This window comes from Capra hircus, chromosome 20 (assembly GCF_001704415.2).
Source record: "Capra hircus breed San Clemente chromosome 20, ASM170441v1, whole genome shotgun sequence".
Taxonomy (NCBI): Eukaryota; Metazoa; Chordata; class Mammalia; order Artiodactyla; family Bovidae; genus Capra; species Capra hircus.
Window position 1 is genome coordinate 23,288,358 of NC_030827.1, and position 13,879 is coordinate 23,302,236.

At 35.2% G+C, this 13,879-nt stretch overlaps 1 protein-coding gene and 1 pseudogene across 1 annotated transcript in view; both read left to right on the forward strand.

Moving 5' to 3' along the window:
* The window catches only part of IL6ST (interleukin 6 signal transducer), a 68,851-nt gene extending 55,271 nt beyond the window's left edge, over nucleotides 1-13,580 (forward strand). The window contains exons 14-16 of the mRNA XM_005694692.3: nucleotides 4,132-4,228; nucleotides 7,787-7,868; nucleotides 8,816-13,580. Coding sequence (XP_005694749.2) covers nucleotides 4,132-4,228; nucleotides 7,787-7,868; nucleotides 8,816-9,553 — 917 coding nt within the window. The 3' untranslated portion in view covers nucleotides 9,554-13,580. The remainder of the gene's footprint in view (nucleotides 1-4,131; nucleotides 4,229-7,786; nucleotides 7,869-8,815) is intronic.
* LOC106503315 lies at nucleotides 196-4,121 on the forward strand (annotated as a pseudogene).

A 13,879-nucleotide genomic window follows, 5' to 3' on the forward strand; every position in this document is an offset into this window, starting at 1 on the left:
TGATGCTTGAGTTTTCCTTTTTTCTCTTTTCTTTTAAAAATTTAATCAGACTAAAAATGGACTTAACTTACATGCTAAAATTTTGTTTAAAGTGCATCTTTGTATTCATATAAATGATGTGTTCATAAATTATGATTTTTGTTTTGTTGTTTGGTTATTTCTTTAAACTACAGAAAATTTTTTCCATACTTTGCTGTTGTTTCTTCAGCTGCTTCTAATTTCACCTGTACTCTATAAATCCCAAAATAATTTGTTTATCTTTCTAAACGGGTTCATTTTTTTCACTGGCAAAACTTGGGTATGGTCTCGCTTAGTCAGACGGGCATGGAGATGCTTTGGGAAGTAACATCGCATTGGCTGCCCAAGGAGAACCCCAAGTTCAATCTTGTATTGGTTGGTGATGGTGGTGCTGGAAAAACTACATTCGTGAAATGTCGTCTTACTGGTGAATTTGAGACATATATAGCTACCTTGGGTGTTGAGGTCCATCCTCTTGTGTTCCATACCAACAGAGAACCGATTAAGTTCAATGTAGGGGATATAGCTGGTCAGGAGAAATTTGGTGGACTGAGAGATGGCTATTATATACAAGGTCAGTGTGCCATTGTAGTGTTTGATGTAACACTGAGAGTTACTTACAAGAATGTGCCTAGCTGGCATAGAGATCTGGTATGTGTGTGTGAGAACATCCCAATTGTGTTGTGTGGCAACAAACTGGATATTATGGACAGAAGGTTAAGGCAGAGTCAGTTGTCTTCCACCAAAAGAAGAATCTTCAGTACTGTCACATTTCTGCCAAAAGTAACTACATCTCTGAAAAGCCCTTCCTCTGGCTTGCTAGAAAATTGATCGGAGACCCTAACTTGGAGTTGGTTGCCATGCCTGCTCTTGCCCCGCCAGAGGTGGTCATGGACATAGACTTGGCAGCACAGTACAAGCACGATTTAGAGGTTGCTCACACAACTGCTCTCCCAGATGAAAATGATGACCTGTGAGAAAGTGAAGCTGGGGCCCAGTGTCGGAAGTCTAGTTATATAGGCGACTGTCCTGTAATGTCACTGGTGCAGCGTATTTGCCACATTATTACATAGCTAAGCAGAACATGTGCCTAATCTTTGGATGCTGAAGGAGAACTGTCATTCCCACTCCTTTTCATTTAGAATCAGGATAAAGTTGTATTTTAACTATCTTAAAAAACTTGGGTATAGTCTCTTCTCTTGTTCTTCCTTTAATGGGCACGTTGCCTGGAGAATTCCATGGACAGAGGAGCCTGGCGGGCTATAGTCCATGGGGTGGCAAAGAGTTGGACACGACTGAGCAACTAACACACACAAGCTGTAAAGACTAATCCACGCTTGCAGTCTCATTTCCGTACCTCCAGCTCAGTTTTTAACCTGCTGAAACCAGATTTCCACGCACCCACAACTCCACTGAAGCCTCTCTGCTGTCACACATGGAAGACCTCTTAGTGGTCCTGTCCAGTGCATGTTTTTTAGTCATCTTTTTTCCCTACACTTGCCAACATTTGATCCTTCCTATTGGCCTGTTCATCCTTGAAACAGTCTCTTCCCTTGGTGTATTTTTCTAGTAGCACCCTCCTGAGTCTCCTCCTTGTGTGGTACTTTTTTCTTGGTCTCCTTTTCTGCTCTTCTAAATGTTCTGTATTCTCCAGAGCTCTGTTCCTGGCACTGTTTTCTTATCTTCCATTTCAGAGTCCCTGTCTAAGACTTCAGCCACCCTCTCTGCTCTTCCCAAACAGATTTCTCTTTCTTTGTCCATGTCACAGCTCTTTGTCAAACCCAGAAATTTAGGGGTAGTTGTAGTAAATTTCTTCATCTCTTTTTCACTTAAATAAACTAAAGTTCAGTTGCTCATGCTTTCTAATTGCTGCTTGTGCATGCCCTTTCATAATCTCTTTCTTTGACCCTAAACTTCTTTTCATTTTCCCCGCCTTTATGTCTTTTCCCAGTACATTCTCCTATACCTTTTGTTGTTCTGGCTATTCCTATGGCCTCCCTACAGCAGACTTAGAATGCATTCTTTCCTGTAACTACTACATTTTGAATCATTATTAAATTACCTTATTTTATTGTAATTGTTTTTGTCATATCCAAGCACCAACACAGTGAGTGATAAATAGTAAGCTCCATATTCCTTGTTGCTTGAATGTTTGCTGCATGAGCAAATAAGTGGATAAGTGACTACTACATAAGATAGATATTCAAAGATCCTGAGCTTTTCTGTGATGGCCAATAATGAATACAGTCTGTGGGATAAGATTTGTGGTGACATGTTTCTAGAATATATATGTAACAAATATAGGTTTCCACCTCTAACCAAAAGTTGAGCATTCCTCTGAAACCTTTCATAAGCCAAAATGGTTTAGAGCAGAGTATCCCCCACCTTTGGCAAGTTTGCATTATACTGCTTCATTGTCATGAAAGACCTACGTTAAATACAGTAACAAGCTTTTTTTATAAATTTATTTTTGTTAGCAAAAACAGACAATGTAATTTATGAAAAAAGCTTTTTAGTATATTAGTGTAAGTCTTTTGTGAAAGTGAGATGGTAAAATGGGAACTTTCTGAAAGTGGGGGCACACCTGTAATATTTGAAATAAAACTTTGTGCCATGATCTTTAGAAAAATAAAAGTAATTTAAAAATTTATGCTGTTAACAAAAGTAGTGTTCATTATAAGGAATATAGACGATTCAGTAAAATACCAAGATGAAGAAAAATCACTCCTATTCCCTCATCCAAAATAATCTTTTAGTGTATTTATATATCCTCCTAGTCTTTTCTATGCATACATTTTTTTCCCAAAACTGAGATCATACTTAATATTGCTTCATCCACTTTTCCCTCTGACCAATTGGTTTATGGATCCATTATACCTACTCCACATGGCTTTGACTTTGCCCTCAAGGACCATATAGCTTAGTTGAAGAAATAAAGTATAAGTAAACAATACAGAGAGCCATTTGAGCCATGCTACTAGTAAATAGAGCAAGCATTTAACGTTACTGGTAGTGGGAAGTTTCACCTTCAGAGATTTTTGTGGAGAAGACAGTACTTGAGCTTTGAAGTTAAGATGTGGACAGATAGGAAGAAGAAAGCATCCTGGAGCAGCATGAGCGAAAGGCCCAAGGCGTGGAAGCTGAGGAAGAAGTTCAGCACCAGCAAAGGACAGGTTCTGCCTGAATTTGATGTGTCATGTGTATGAGAATCTTAGCATTCAGGAATTAATATTCTCCAACCTATAGTTTATTCCTCTGACTGTTTAGTTCCTGTTATGCTTCACAGGATGTAAAGTTACTTACAAAGGGATATGTGTGGTGGGAAGGTAAGACTGAGTAATGTGTAGCTGTTGTACTACTTCCATACAATTCTCCTGTAAAAGACCTAATTGAAGGAGGGTTGGAGGAGTTTACCAGAAACAACCAAATCATTAAAAAATCTCTAATATAAATTATCCCGATTAGCGATTCATTTGATTACTAAGCTCTCTTTCAAATTCAGAGAGGGATTCATGTGGTATTTAGGAATCTGAGGCTTGCTGCTTTTTAGATGATGATATTCCTACTTCTGCCACTCCTTGTGCCTGTTAAGGTTCTCCTAAAATTCTTAGCCCTGTATCAGTAAATAACAATTAAAAATTTTACCTGAAGTTTACATTTTTATTCCTTATAGAAAGTTTTGTAGTTTTTTGTAGTTCAGTTATTGAAATCATTTAGAGCTTTTCCAATTCCACTCCTAGAACTCAAAAGTAAGTTTTGCTAAGATTCTGCTGAGTGGAGATGATAAATGTAATAGTTAGGTTTGAAAGCTCTTACCAGGTATATTATCTATCCAATAAACTGAACTAATCAGTTTATTCCCCCAATCAACTTCTATTTTATGTATACTTTGTGGTCAGGTTACCATGACCTAAGGTATAAGCAACTAGGATATGATTTACCAAGGGGGAGGAGGGGGAGAGAGAAATACCTTTAAGTTTGAAACGGTTGTGAAAAAAAAAGTTAGGATGATATTTCATCTTTTCAACAGTAACCTGGTTGGAAAGTTGCATTATTTGTCTGTAGCATGTGTGTCAACAATTATTTTCCTTCTTTGCCCTTTTTGTTTTTTAGCTCAAGGAGAAATTGAAGCTATTGTTGTACCTGTTTGCTTAGCCTTCCTATTGACAACCCTTTTGGGAGTTTTATTCTGCTTTAATAAGCGAGACCTGTGAGTACCCTTGTTCATATTTTTGCATTTCCCTCCACTTCTATTGGACCTATAATTTACATTAAGTGAGATTCATCCATTTGAAGTGAACAGTTTGATGATGAATTTTTGTAGCTGTGTGTAGATGTTTAACCACCACACTTAGGATGGAGAACATCTCCATCACCCTGGAAGTTTCCTCGTTCTGTTGTGTAGTCTGTCCTCTCCCTCAGCCCCTGGCCCCAGCAGTCAGTGATCTGTGGTCGTATTTTTGCCTTTTCTAGGACTTCACATGTATAGGAATCAAGTAGCGTGTAATTTTTTGTGTATGATGTCTTTCACTTGACTTTTTTGAGATTCATCATATTGTTGCATATACTAATATTTTTCTCCTTTTTATTCCTGAATAGTATTCTATAGTATAGAAAGATCAAAATTTGTTGACCCATACATCTGTTATGAAAATTTAAGTTGTTTTTCTTGAATTTTGGCTGTTATGAGCATTCACATACATGTCTTTGTGTAGGCATAGATTATCATTTATCTTGAGTCAGTATTTAGCAGTGGGATTGCTGGATCATATAATCCAGCATTAATGGATGCATATTTAACTTTATAAGAAACTGTCAAACTGTTTTTCAAAGTGGCCATATCATCTTGTATTCCCACCAGCAATGTGAAAAGTTCCATTTGCTCGATATCATCCCCAGTTCTTTGTACTGTCAAGGTTTTTAATTTTAACTGTTCTTTCTCAGGGGTTTATAGTGCTATCTCAGTGTGATTGTAACTTCTGTTTCCCTGAGGACTAGTAATAGATATTTTCATGTGCTGCCTTACATCTTCTTTTGTGATATGTCTTGAAATCTTCCGCCCATTTTTAAATTGGGTGATTTGTTAATATTGTGCTTTAAGAGTTCTTTATATATCTTGTTACAAATTTTTTGTCACATATGTTTTGCAAATTCTAGACTGTGGCTTGCCTTTTTGGTTTCTTAACTGTGATTTCAGAAAAGCAAAAGTGTTTAATTTTGATCAAGTCCATTTTGTTAGGGTTTTTATTTTTTAATGGTTGTTGATTTTATGTCCTTTTTATGAAGTCTTTGCTTAACCAAGTGTCGCAAATATGTTCTCGTATATTTTCCTCTAGAAATTTAATGATTTTAACCCTGTGCTGTGATCTGTTTAGAATAAATTTCTGTGCATGGTGTGAAGTCAGGTTAAAGAATTTTTTCCATAGATACCTAGTCATTCCAGCATTATTTATTAAAAAGACTGTCTTTTCCTGTTGAATTGCCTTCAACCTGTACCAAAATCAATTAATCGTATAAGTCTAGATCTATTTGTGGACTCTTAATCCTGTTCCTTTGTTATATATGTCTGTTGGTGCTGATACCACATGGTCTTGATTTATTATAGCTCTACAATAAGACTGGGGACTTCCCTGGTGGCTCAGACAGTAAAGTGTCTGTCTACAATGCGGGAGACCTGGGTTCGATCCCTGGGTCGGGAAGATCCCCTGGAGAAGGAAATGGCAACCCACTCCAGTATTCTTGGCCTGGAGAAATCCATGGATAGAGGAGCCTGGTGGGCTACAGTCCACGGGGCTGCAAAGAGTCAGACACAACTAAGCGACTTCTCTTTCAATAAGACCGGGTGGCAGAATTCCTCCAGTATTCTTTTTTTTTTTTTTTTTTCAAAATTATTTTTTCTAGGTTCTTTGCCTTTTCATATAAAATTATCAGCTTATAAATTTCCCTTAAAAATCTGTTAGAATTTTTAGTGGAATTTTATTGAATCTATACATCAGTTTAGGGGAAAATGCAGTGTAAACATGAGTTCACATGTTCATGAGTCACATACATCTTTCAGTACATGAACATGGTACATTTCTTGTTTCCTTTTGCACTGTTTCGTAGTCTTCAGGCTATGTTAAATTTATTCCTTCCTAAATATTTTTTTATGCTGTTATAAATGGAATTTACATGTTTTTATTTTCTAGTTGTTCATTGCTGATATATTGAAAATTGATCCTTTTAAGCATATTGATCTTATATACTGAGATCTTGATAAATTAATTTATTGTAGTCACTTTTTAGATTCCATAGGACTTTCTGCATATACAGTCATGCTGCCTGCAAGTAAAGATGGTTATTCCAGTCTTTATACTTTTAGTTATTTTTCTTATTCTACTGGCTCAGACCTTCAGTAAGTACAATGTTGAATAGAAGTGTTAAGAGCCAGCATCTTTCCATTCTTCCCAATCTTAGGGGAGAGAGCATTCACTCTTTTTTTTTTTAGAGCATTCACTCTTAACACTATTGCATGTTATATTAGCTGTGAGTTGAGGAGGTTCTTGTATTTCTGTTTTGCTAAGAGTTTTTGTCATGAATGGGTATTTAATTCTGTCTGATGCTTTTTCTGCATCTGTTGAGATGAGCTTATGATTTTTTTTTCCTTTCATAAATATGGTGAATTTTATCATTGATTGTCATATGTTATATCTTGCATTACTTGGAATTTGCTGGATTCGGTGTGCTAACAGTTTTCGTATTTTTATGTTAAGAAGTGGTATTGATTTGTCCTTTTTTTGTGGTATCATTGTTTAATTTTGGATTCAGGGTAATACTGATTATCTCATCAAATGAATGCCCTCTTAAAGTTAATCAGTACATATTACTTCAATTTTCTGGGAGTGTTTGTATAGGGTTTGTATTATTTCCTCTTTAAATGTCTAATGGAATTCACAAGTGAAGCTGTCTGGGGCTTCTCTTTTCTTTGTAGGGAGATTTTTTATTATAAATTGAATTTTTTATAAGTATAGGGCTATTAAAGTTTTCTTTTCCAGTCTGTTTCAGTAATTGGTGTCTTTCAAGGAATTCCTTTTTTTTTGGTTGGTCAATTTATTTAGGTTGTTAACTCTATTGCTTTTTCTGTTATGTCCAGACTTCATAGTTGTTCCCGCCGGACAATCTGTTAGGATCTTACTACCCATTTTTATTTTTTATTTGAACTTATTCTCAAGGTGACTCATTTCCTGTGTACTTACATACACTTGTGAATGTCTAATGTTGTGGTAGGTACTATATTAAACATATTTAAATAGGTTTTTGATGAAGGATATCTTGAATTAATTATTTTTATGTTGGCCTTTTCTTCCTTGTGAAAAATCATATTTTATCTTGTACCAGTGTGATAATTTATCATTGTCTGAATTATTTTAGTTGGAAATTGAACATTTTGGGGTTTTTGTTTTGCAGAGAAGGTGTGCCACAATGTTTTGTACCCCTGGCTAAAGTTTTTAAGTGGTTTTTATTGCAGAATTTGATTTCAGAGATTTTAAAAAATTGAATACTGATTACCAGCTTTAGTCTTATAATCAGTTTTTCTTTAAGGATAAAGATTCAGATCGTTATGCATTTTTAAATAGTATTTTATTCTGTTGGTTACAAGAAAAATGATGTTTTTGTTAGCTTTGGAGTACAGTAGGTATTTTTTGTTTAGTTGGTTTTATTCTTAAGATTTAAATGATCACGTGTATTACAAGCAGTTCTCCATAAGCAGTATTTCTTTCCTCTCCAGAATTAAAAAACACATCTGGCCTAATGTTCCAGATCCTTCAAAGAGTCATATTGCCCAGTGGTCACCTCACACACCTCCAAGGGTAAGAAAAAATGTTTCTGACTACTTAGAATACACGAGTGTATTACGATATATTTGTAGAGTTTCAGCAAAAAACAATCGGGCTGAATTGAAAAGTAAATGAAAATAAAATAGTACATAAATTAGAATTTTAGTCAAAATTAAAAATAGCGCTTGCATATTCTAGGAGTTTATTATCACCATAGCATATTTGTCTTTATATTCCTAATTCTGTTTAGTATACATTAAAAATATTTGACTGAACTTGTAAGTTGAAAGCCTAGTGTTTTAATACAGCTATGTGATAATTCTGTTGTAAGATAAGCATTTTAGATTGTATATTAAAATCAAATTTACGGTCTATGATTTTAATATGATTAAATGAGTTCTGGAAGCCTATAATAAATTTCTTAGATTTCCTTAAAGGAAAGATTATTTGTATTTTTTACTTCTGACAGTCCTTCATAACCTATGAAACCTGAGTTTGATTTTTCTTAATGTTTTCTTCATTTTTCTATCCAGTTAATCCTAGGCTGCCTAGACTAGGCATGAAGTATGAAATTTTACTTCTAGACTTTTGTTACTGTTGTTCAGTCCCTAAGTCGTATCCGACTCTTTGCAACCCCATGGACTGCAGCACACCAGGCTTTCCTGTCCTTCACTATCTTCTGGAGTTTGCTCAAATTTATTGAGTTGGTTAGTTTATAAAAATGTAACACCCCGACAATATTGATTTGGAATTCTGAGGAAATGCAGTCTAATTCTTACCTTTTAGACAAATTTCACAAAATCCATGATTAAAGTAGTTAGCAGTGACTTAGTGATATAGATTATCTTTGCACTATTAAGTTACTGAGGAGTTTCAGAGATGCATTTTGTGACTTTTAACTAATATGTTATATATAATTATTTCAGATTTTCTAAATGAATGTGTATCATAGGTAATAATCAATTTTCTGTCTTCCTTAGCATTTTAATTCAAAAGATCAAATGTATCCAGATGGCAATTTCACTGATGTAAGTGTTGTGGAAATAGAAGCAAATGACAAAAAGCCTTTCCCAGATGATCTAAAATCTTTGGACCTATTCAAGAAAGAAAAAGTTAATACTGAAGGACACAGTAGTGGTATTGGAGGGTCTTCGTGCATGTCATCTTCTAGGCCAAGCATTTCTAGCAGTGATGAAAATGAATCTGCACAGAACACTTCAAGCACTGTCCAGTATTCCACAGTGGTACACAGTGGCTATAGACACCAGGTACCATCAGTCCAAGTCTTCTCAAGATCTGAGTCCACCCAGCCCTTGTTGGATTCCGAAGAACGGCCAGAAGATTTACAGCTGGTAGATAATGTAGATGGCAGTGATGGCATTCTGCCCAGGCAGCGGTATTTCAAACAAAACTGCAGTCAACATGAAACCAGTCCAGATATTTCGCATTTTGAAAGGTCACAGCAAGTTTCCTCAGTCAATGAAGAAGATTTTGTTAGACTTAAACAGCAGCAGATTTCAGATCATATTTCACAGCCCTATGGATCTGGGAAAATGAAAATGTTTCAGGAAGTTCCTGCAGTGGATGCTTTTGGTCCAGGCATTGAGGGACAAGTAGAGAGATTTGAAACAGTTGGGATGGAGGCTGCAGTTGATGAAGGAATGCCTAAAAGTTACTTACCACAGACTGTGAGACGAGGTGGCTACATGCCTCAGTGAAAGACCAGCTCCTGTTACATCTTCGGAAATACCTGTAAAGTAAAGCTAAAAATACTTTATCTGTGATTTCAGATCTTCACTCGCTGAAGATGATCATTTGCCCTTAAGGACAAGAATGTACTGTCCTGCCACTTGGGCTTTTTCCATCCCAGTATATCTGGGATTCAACTTTAAGCACTACATAAACTGACTTCATCCTCTGAATAGCTGAATGACTTTGTGCTGTTTCAGGATGTTTGCACTGAAGAAAAACAAAGCTTATCTAAAATTTATAAAGTGAAACTTTTTGTTTTGCTATCTAGAAAACAGAGGGTATTTAAGTTAAAGCTAGTCATAAACAGCTATACTGATTTTAATGAGAATAGTCATTGAATATCAAATCTTAGGGAGAGAATTAACAAAAATTAGAGGAGCAAGGTCTTAGACCCTCTACTTTAGCTGACAACATAATTTAAAAAGAATCCAGATGATACAACTAATATGAGCCCAGCTTTTGTTGTCTGCCAGAAAAAATTTGGGTCATTTATAATCATACCAACATGTAAGATATTAATCCTTTTCCATTGGTAGTGACTCTGCCAGTTGCTGGAGAAAAGGAATTCTGTTTTAACACAGCAAAATAAAAATATTAATTTTTAATATTAGACAATCAATAATTAAGTAAATTTTCAAACGTTTGCTTTCTATTGTTATTGACAGCCTTTGAAGATACAGTTCACAAACTCAGCAGAGTGTCCGGATAAGAGCTAGGAATGAATATGACAAACTATCTCAAACATTCTATACCTATATATAAACTTTATTGACCTTTCTTTTTAAGACATCAGAGAATTTGGTTGATTAAGCACTTTATACAATATATCTTCACCTTAAAATGTGTTTTGACTTAATACTCTGTTTTTCAGTAGGCCAAGATAGAGTTTGGTTTTTTTTTTTTCCTAGTAGGTATCTGAAGCAGACTAGTAAGTTATAGGACTTGGGCGATACTCACCAAAACAAAACACCACCCCCAAAATGTACATATTGGTCTTAATAAGTATCACAGTTAGCAAATATCCTTATTGTAGAGGCACTTAATGAAGAGAATGTCTGCCAGTCCTGAGGTAGGTGGAACTTAGTTCTACATGATAATTAGGAATATTTTAAACCTCTTCCCACATGTTCTCTTCTTCAGGGGGAAAGTGAGTTGAGCCTCCAGAGTTTAGTGCTAAACTCACTTTCACATTCACGTTATCCTCTACCCACCACCTTGACAAGGAGGCAGGGCTAAAGCCAGGGGCTGAGTAAGAAGAAATCGATCATGTATTGACTACTGCTATCAAGTAAGTTTGTCTCTCTGCCATATTTAAGATACAAAAGCCAGGGCAACTTAAAATATTTGCAGAGGTTATTGAAGAATAAAAGGTTGAGAAAATTTAGTGCACATTTACAGTTGAGATGTAAGTCTGCTCACTGCTCTCTCATCAGTACTGTTCACAGTAGATTTCCTGTTGCGCTTTCTCCTTTGTATTCTTGCCTAACAAGTCGGAGTTCTTTCACATGTGTGGGCTTTGTGAGACAGAGCAGATGCTGTGTTCTGATATGTCCAGTTCTTTACGCAAAACCAGCGTGAGACTGGCAGACTGGCAGAATCATGAGGAAAAGTAGGGACAGACCCCAGACTCACACTCTACAAAGTTAGCACCACCACCATTTAAACTGGCCATCAAAGGCTGGTCCATATCAGGAAAGGATTGGTCTTGCTAAATGTCAGCAAATTTATATCTACTACATTTTTTTCATTTCTCAAAATAAGTGGTCGTGTTGTTATAACCATGTTTAGCTCTGACCTTCCTCCTAACAAATAGCAGTGTCGTGAAGAACATTTTAGTGTAATGATCATACATGGGGGGAGGGAAATTATAAAATGTGAACTCACGATCTGAAGGAATGAGAACAAACAGTTATTTAAGAAAGGACATCATTATAAGTAGATTTGTATGTTGAAACTTAACATACAACATGGTGCAGTGAGTGAATGCCCTCTAACCACCAAAGCACTTTAGGCATATTAAGTGGATGTTTGGATACTGTGCAAAAATTCAATCAGGAAATATTTATATACATCTTTGCCCCAAAAGAGAAAAGCAGTCACGAAACTTATGAAAATTACTTTCATAAGGCATGTCGTAGAATAATCTGTTTTGATACATGTGAATTATACTTTAGGTCGGCAGAGAAATTAGGCTCATTTATGTGAAAATTAGACTATGTTTAAGATAGTGGGTTTATTACTCGTTAAATATCTAGTATCCAAAAATTTGATGCAGTTACCCTCTTGTAAGATTGAAAATAATAATCAAGCATATGTTACATTTGTTGTTACTGTAATTTGATTATTCATTACTGGTGTCTTTGATACCTTACCCTCATCCTTCATAAAAGCACGATGCTAAATAACTCATGAAAAACTATCAGACTTCAAACCTACTAAAACCTTACAGTTTAATCCTTTTTTTAACATGGATCATTCATCGCTGGGGAATATACCCAACACATGAGTGGAAACAAGGGAGAAGGCAGAGTCATTCACGTGTGTTGTGTTCATGTGTTCTTCACCTAGTTGTTTAACTTCAGCCTTTTTCTTTGATGAGAGATTTTTTTTTAACATATGAAGTCATCCAGTGACCCTAGTTTATTGTGAAAACATTTATCTATGAAAATTCACATTTAAAGTGGAACATCTAAAATCGCTCTATAAATATCAAGTTTTAAAAAGATGTCTTTTTTCTGCTCACATAAGTAGTTAAATAATCATGACATAAATTTAGAAGTAGATAATTATATAGTATCATTCCCTAAAATATTTCTGTTAACTGGCATGTATTGACTATACATCAAGTAGGAAAGCTCTTCCTCTATTCCATTATATTCCACACCAATCTCTTCCTCTGGTGTCAAGAACAAATTATATACCTTATACTTCTGTTTGTTGAAATGGGTAAAATGTCAACATAATAAGCTACATAAAACTTAAAAGTTCAATTGTTTAAAAATACTGGGATAACTTTGTTGTAGGCTATATTCAATTCTGTTGCCCTCTAAGATTACTTTTAAATTTTTTTTGCACTTTTTTTGTAAACTAAAAGAATATGAAGCCATACAATGGCAAGATATTTAGGTTTAAGAAATTTTAAACCAGCAAACTTAACAGCCTAGTTCTTTAGACTGGTCCTTGATAGCAGTTCCTTTCAGGCTATTTATAAGCAGAATTTAGATGCAAGTCAAAACTTTCCAAATCCAAATACTGATCTTTGGAGTCAGTCTATTCTTTTTTCATTGTATAGTCTACTTGTACATGTATTCACATGATATTCTAATATACATTGCATTAAAAATGAAAAGGTGGCTCTGGATGAGCTCTTTTGTTACATATTTGTTCCTAAATTTTTAAAGGCTTTTTGTAGTTAAAGCAGGTTAGTTTAACTTAATTACCCAGTTCTTTTTTACACTTGATAGATCATGATGAAAGTGCATTTGAGGCCAATGGCGGTAGATCTTACAGACCTTTTATCCCTTAAACATAAGCTTTGACAATGATAACTACATATTTCAAATGCTATTACATGAATATCAAAATGTGATATGTCAGAAATAAAGGGATAATTTAAAGGTGGATATTTGAAATTTCTTTAGTCTTAGTATATATGTATGTTGAATAGTATACTCTAAAAATAAGTGTGCAATTTGCTAGTTCTGCAATACAGTGGTTAGCATTAGGTATGTCTCCTCTTTATACCCTGGCTGTGTCCCATTTAATTATAAGTGCAATCCTTTCAAGTTCACTTGCCCTTTGACTTTGACCTACTCTTACTTCATATAGAAGGCTTGTCTAGAAAGAGTAGTGTGTATTTTTACTTTTGCAGAATGAATTGCATGTGCATATCGTAACTACAGCTATTGTTTTTATGTTGACATAACTAAATGTTCTCTTATATATCAGCTCTAATCCTTTAAGTAAATGTAATAAATTCTTACTCAAATTTTTTCTGGGTGTGGTCACTACCATTTGGTGTCATTACACATAATATTTAAGGTAACTTTATCATTGTTGGTGTTGAGGCTTTGTGTAAGCTTGGTGCTTTTGGAGGGTTCTGTGGTTTCTGAATTCCTCATTTAACATGATGGATCAGGATTTAGAAGAAAATCAATACCCTACCTCAGCCTTAATATAGAATAGACTTGGAGATGGCAAATTCATTTATGAGTTTTCTGGACTTACAAGATGATTTCTAGAATCCCAGCATCTCACCTCCCATTGGATATTTTTCAACGGGTTGCCCGTGA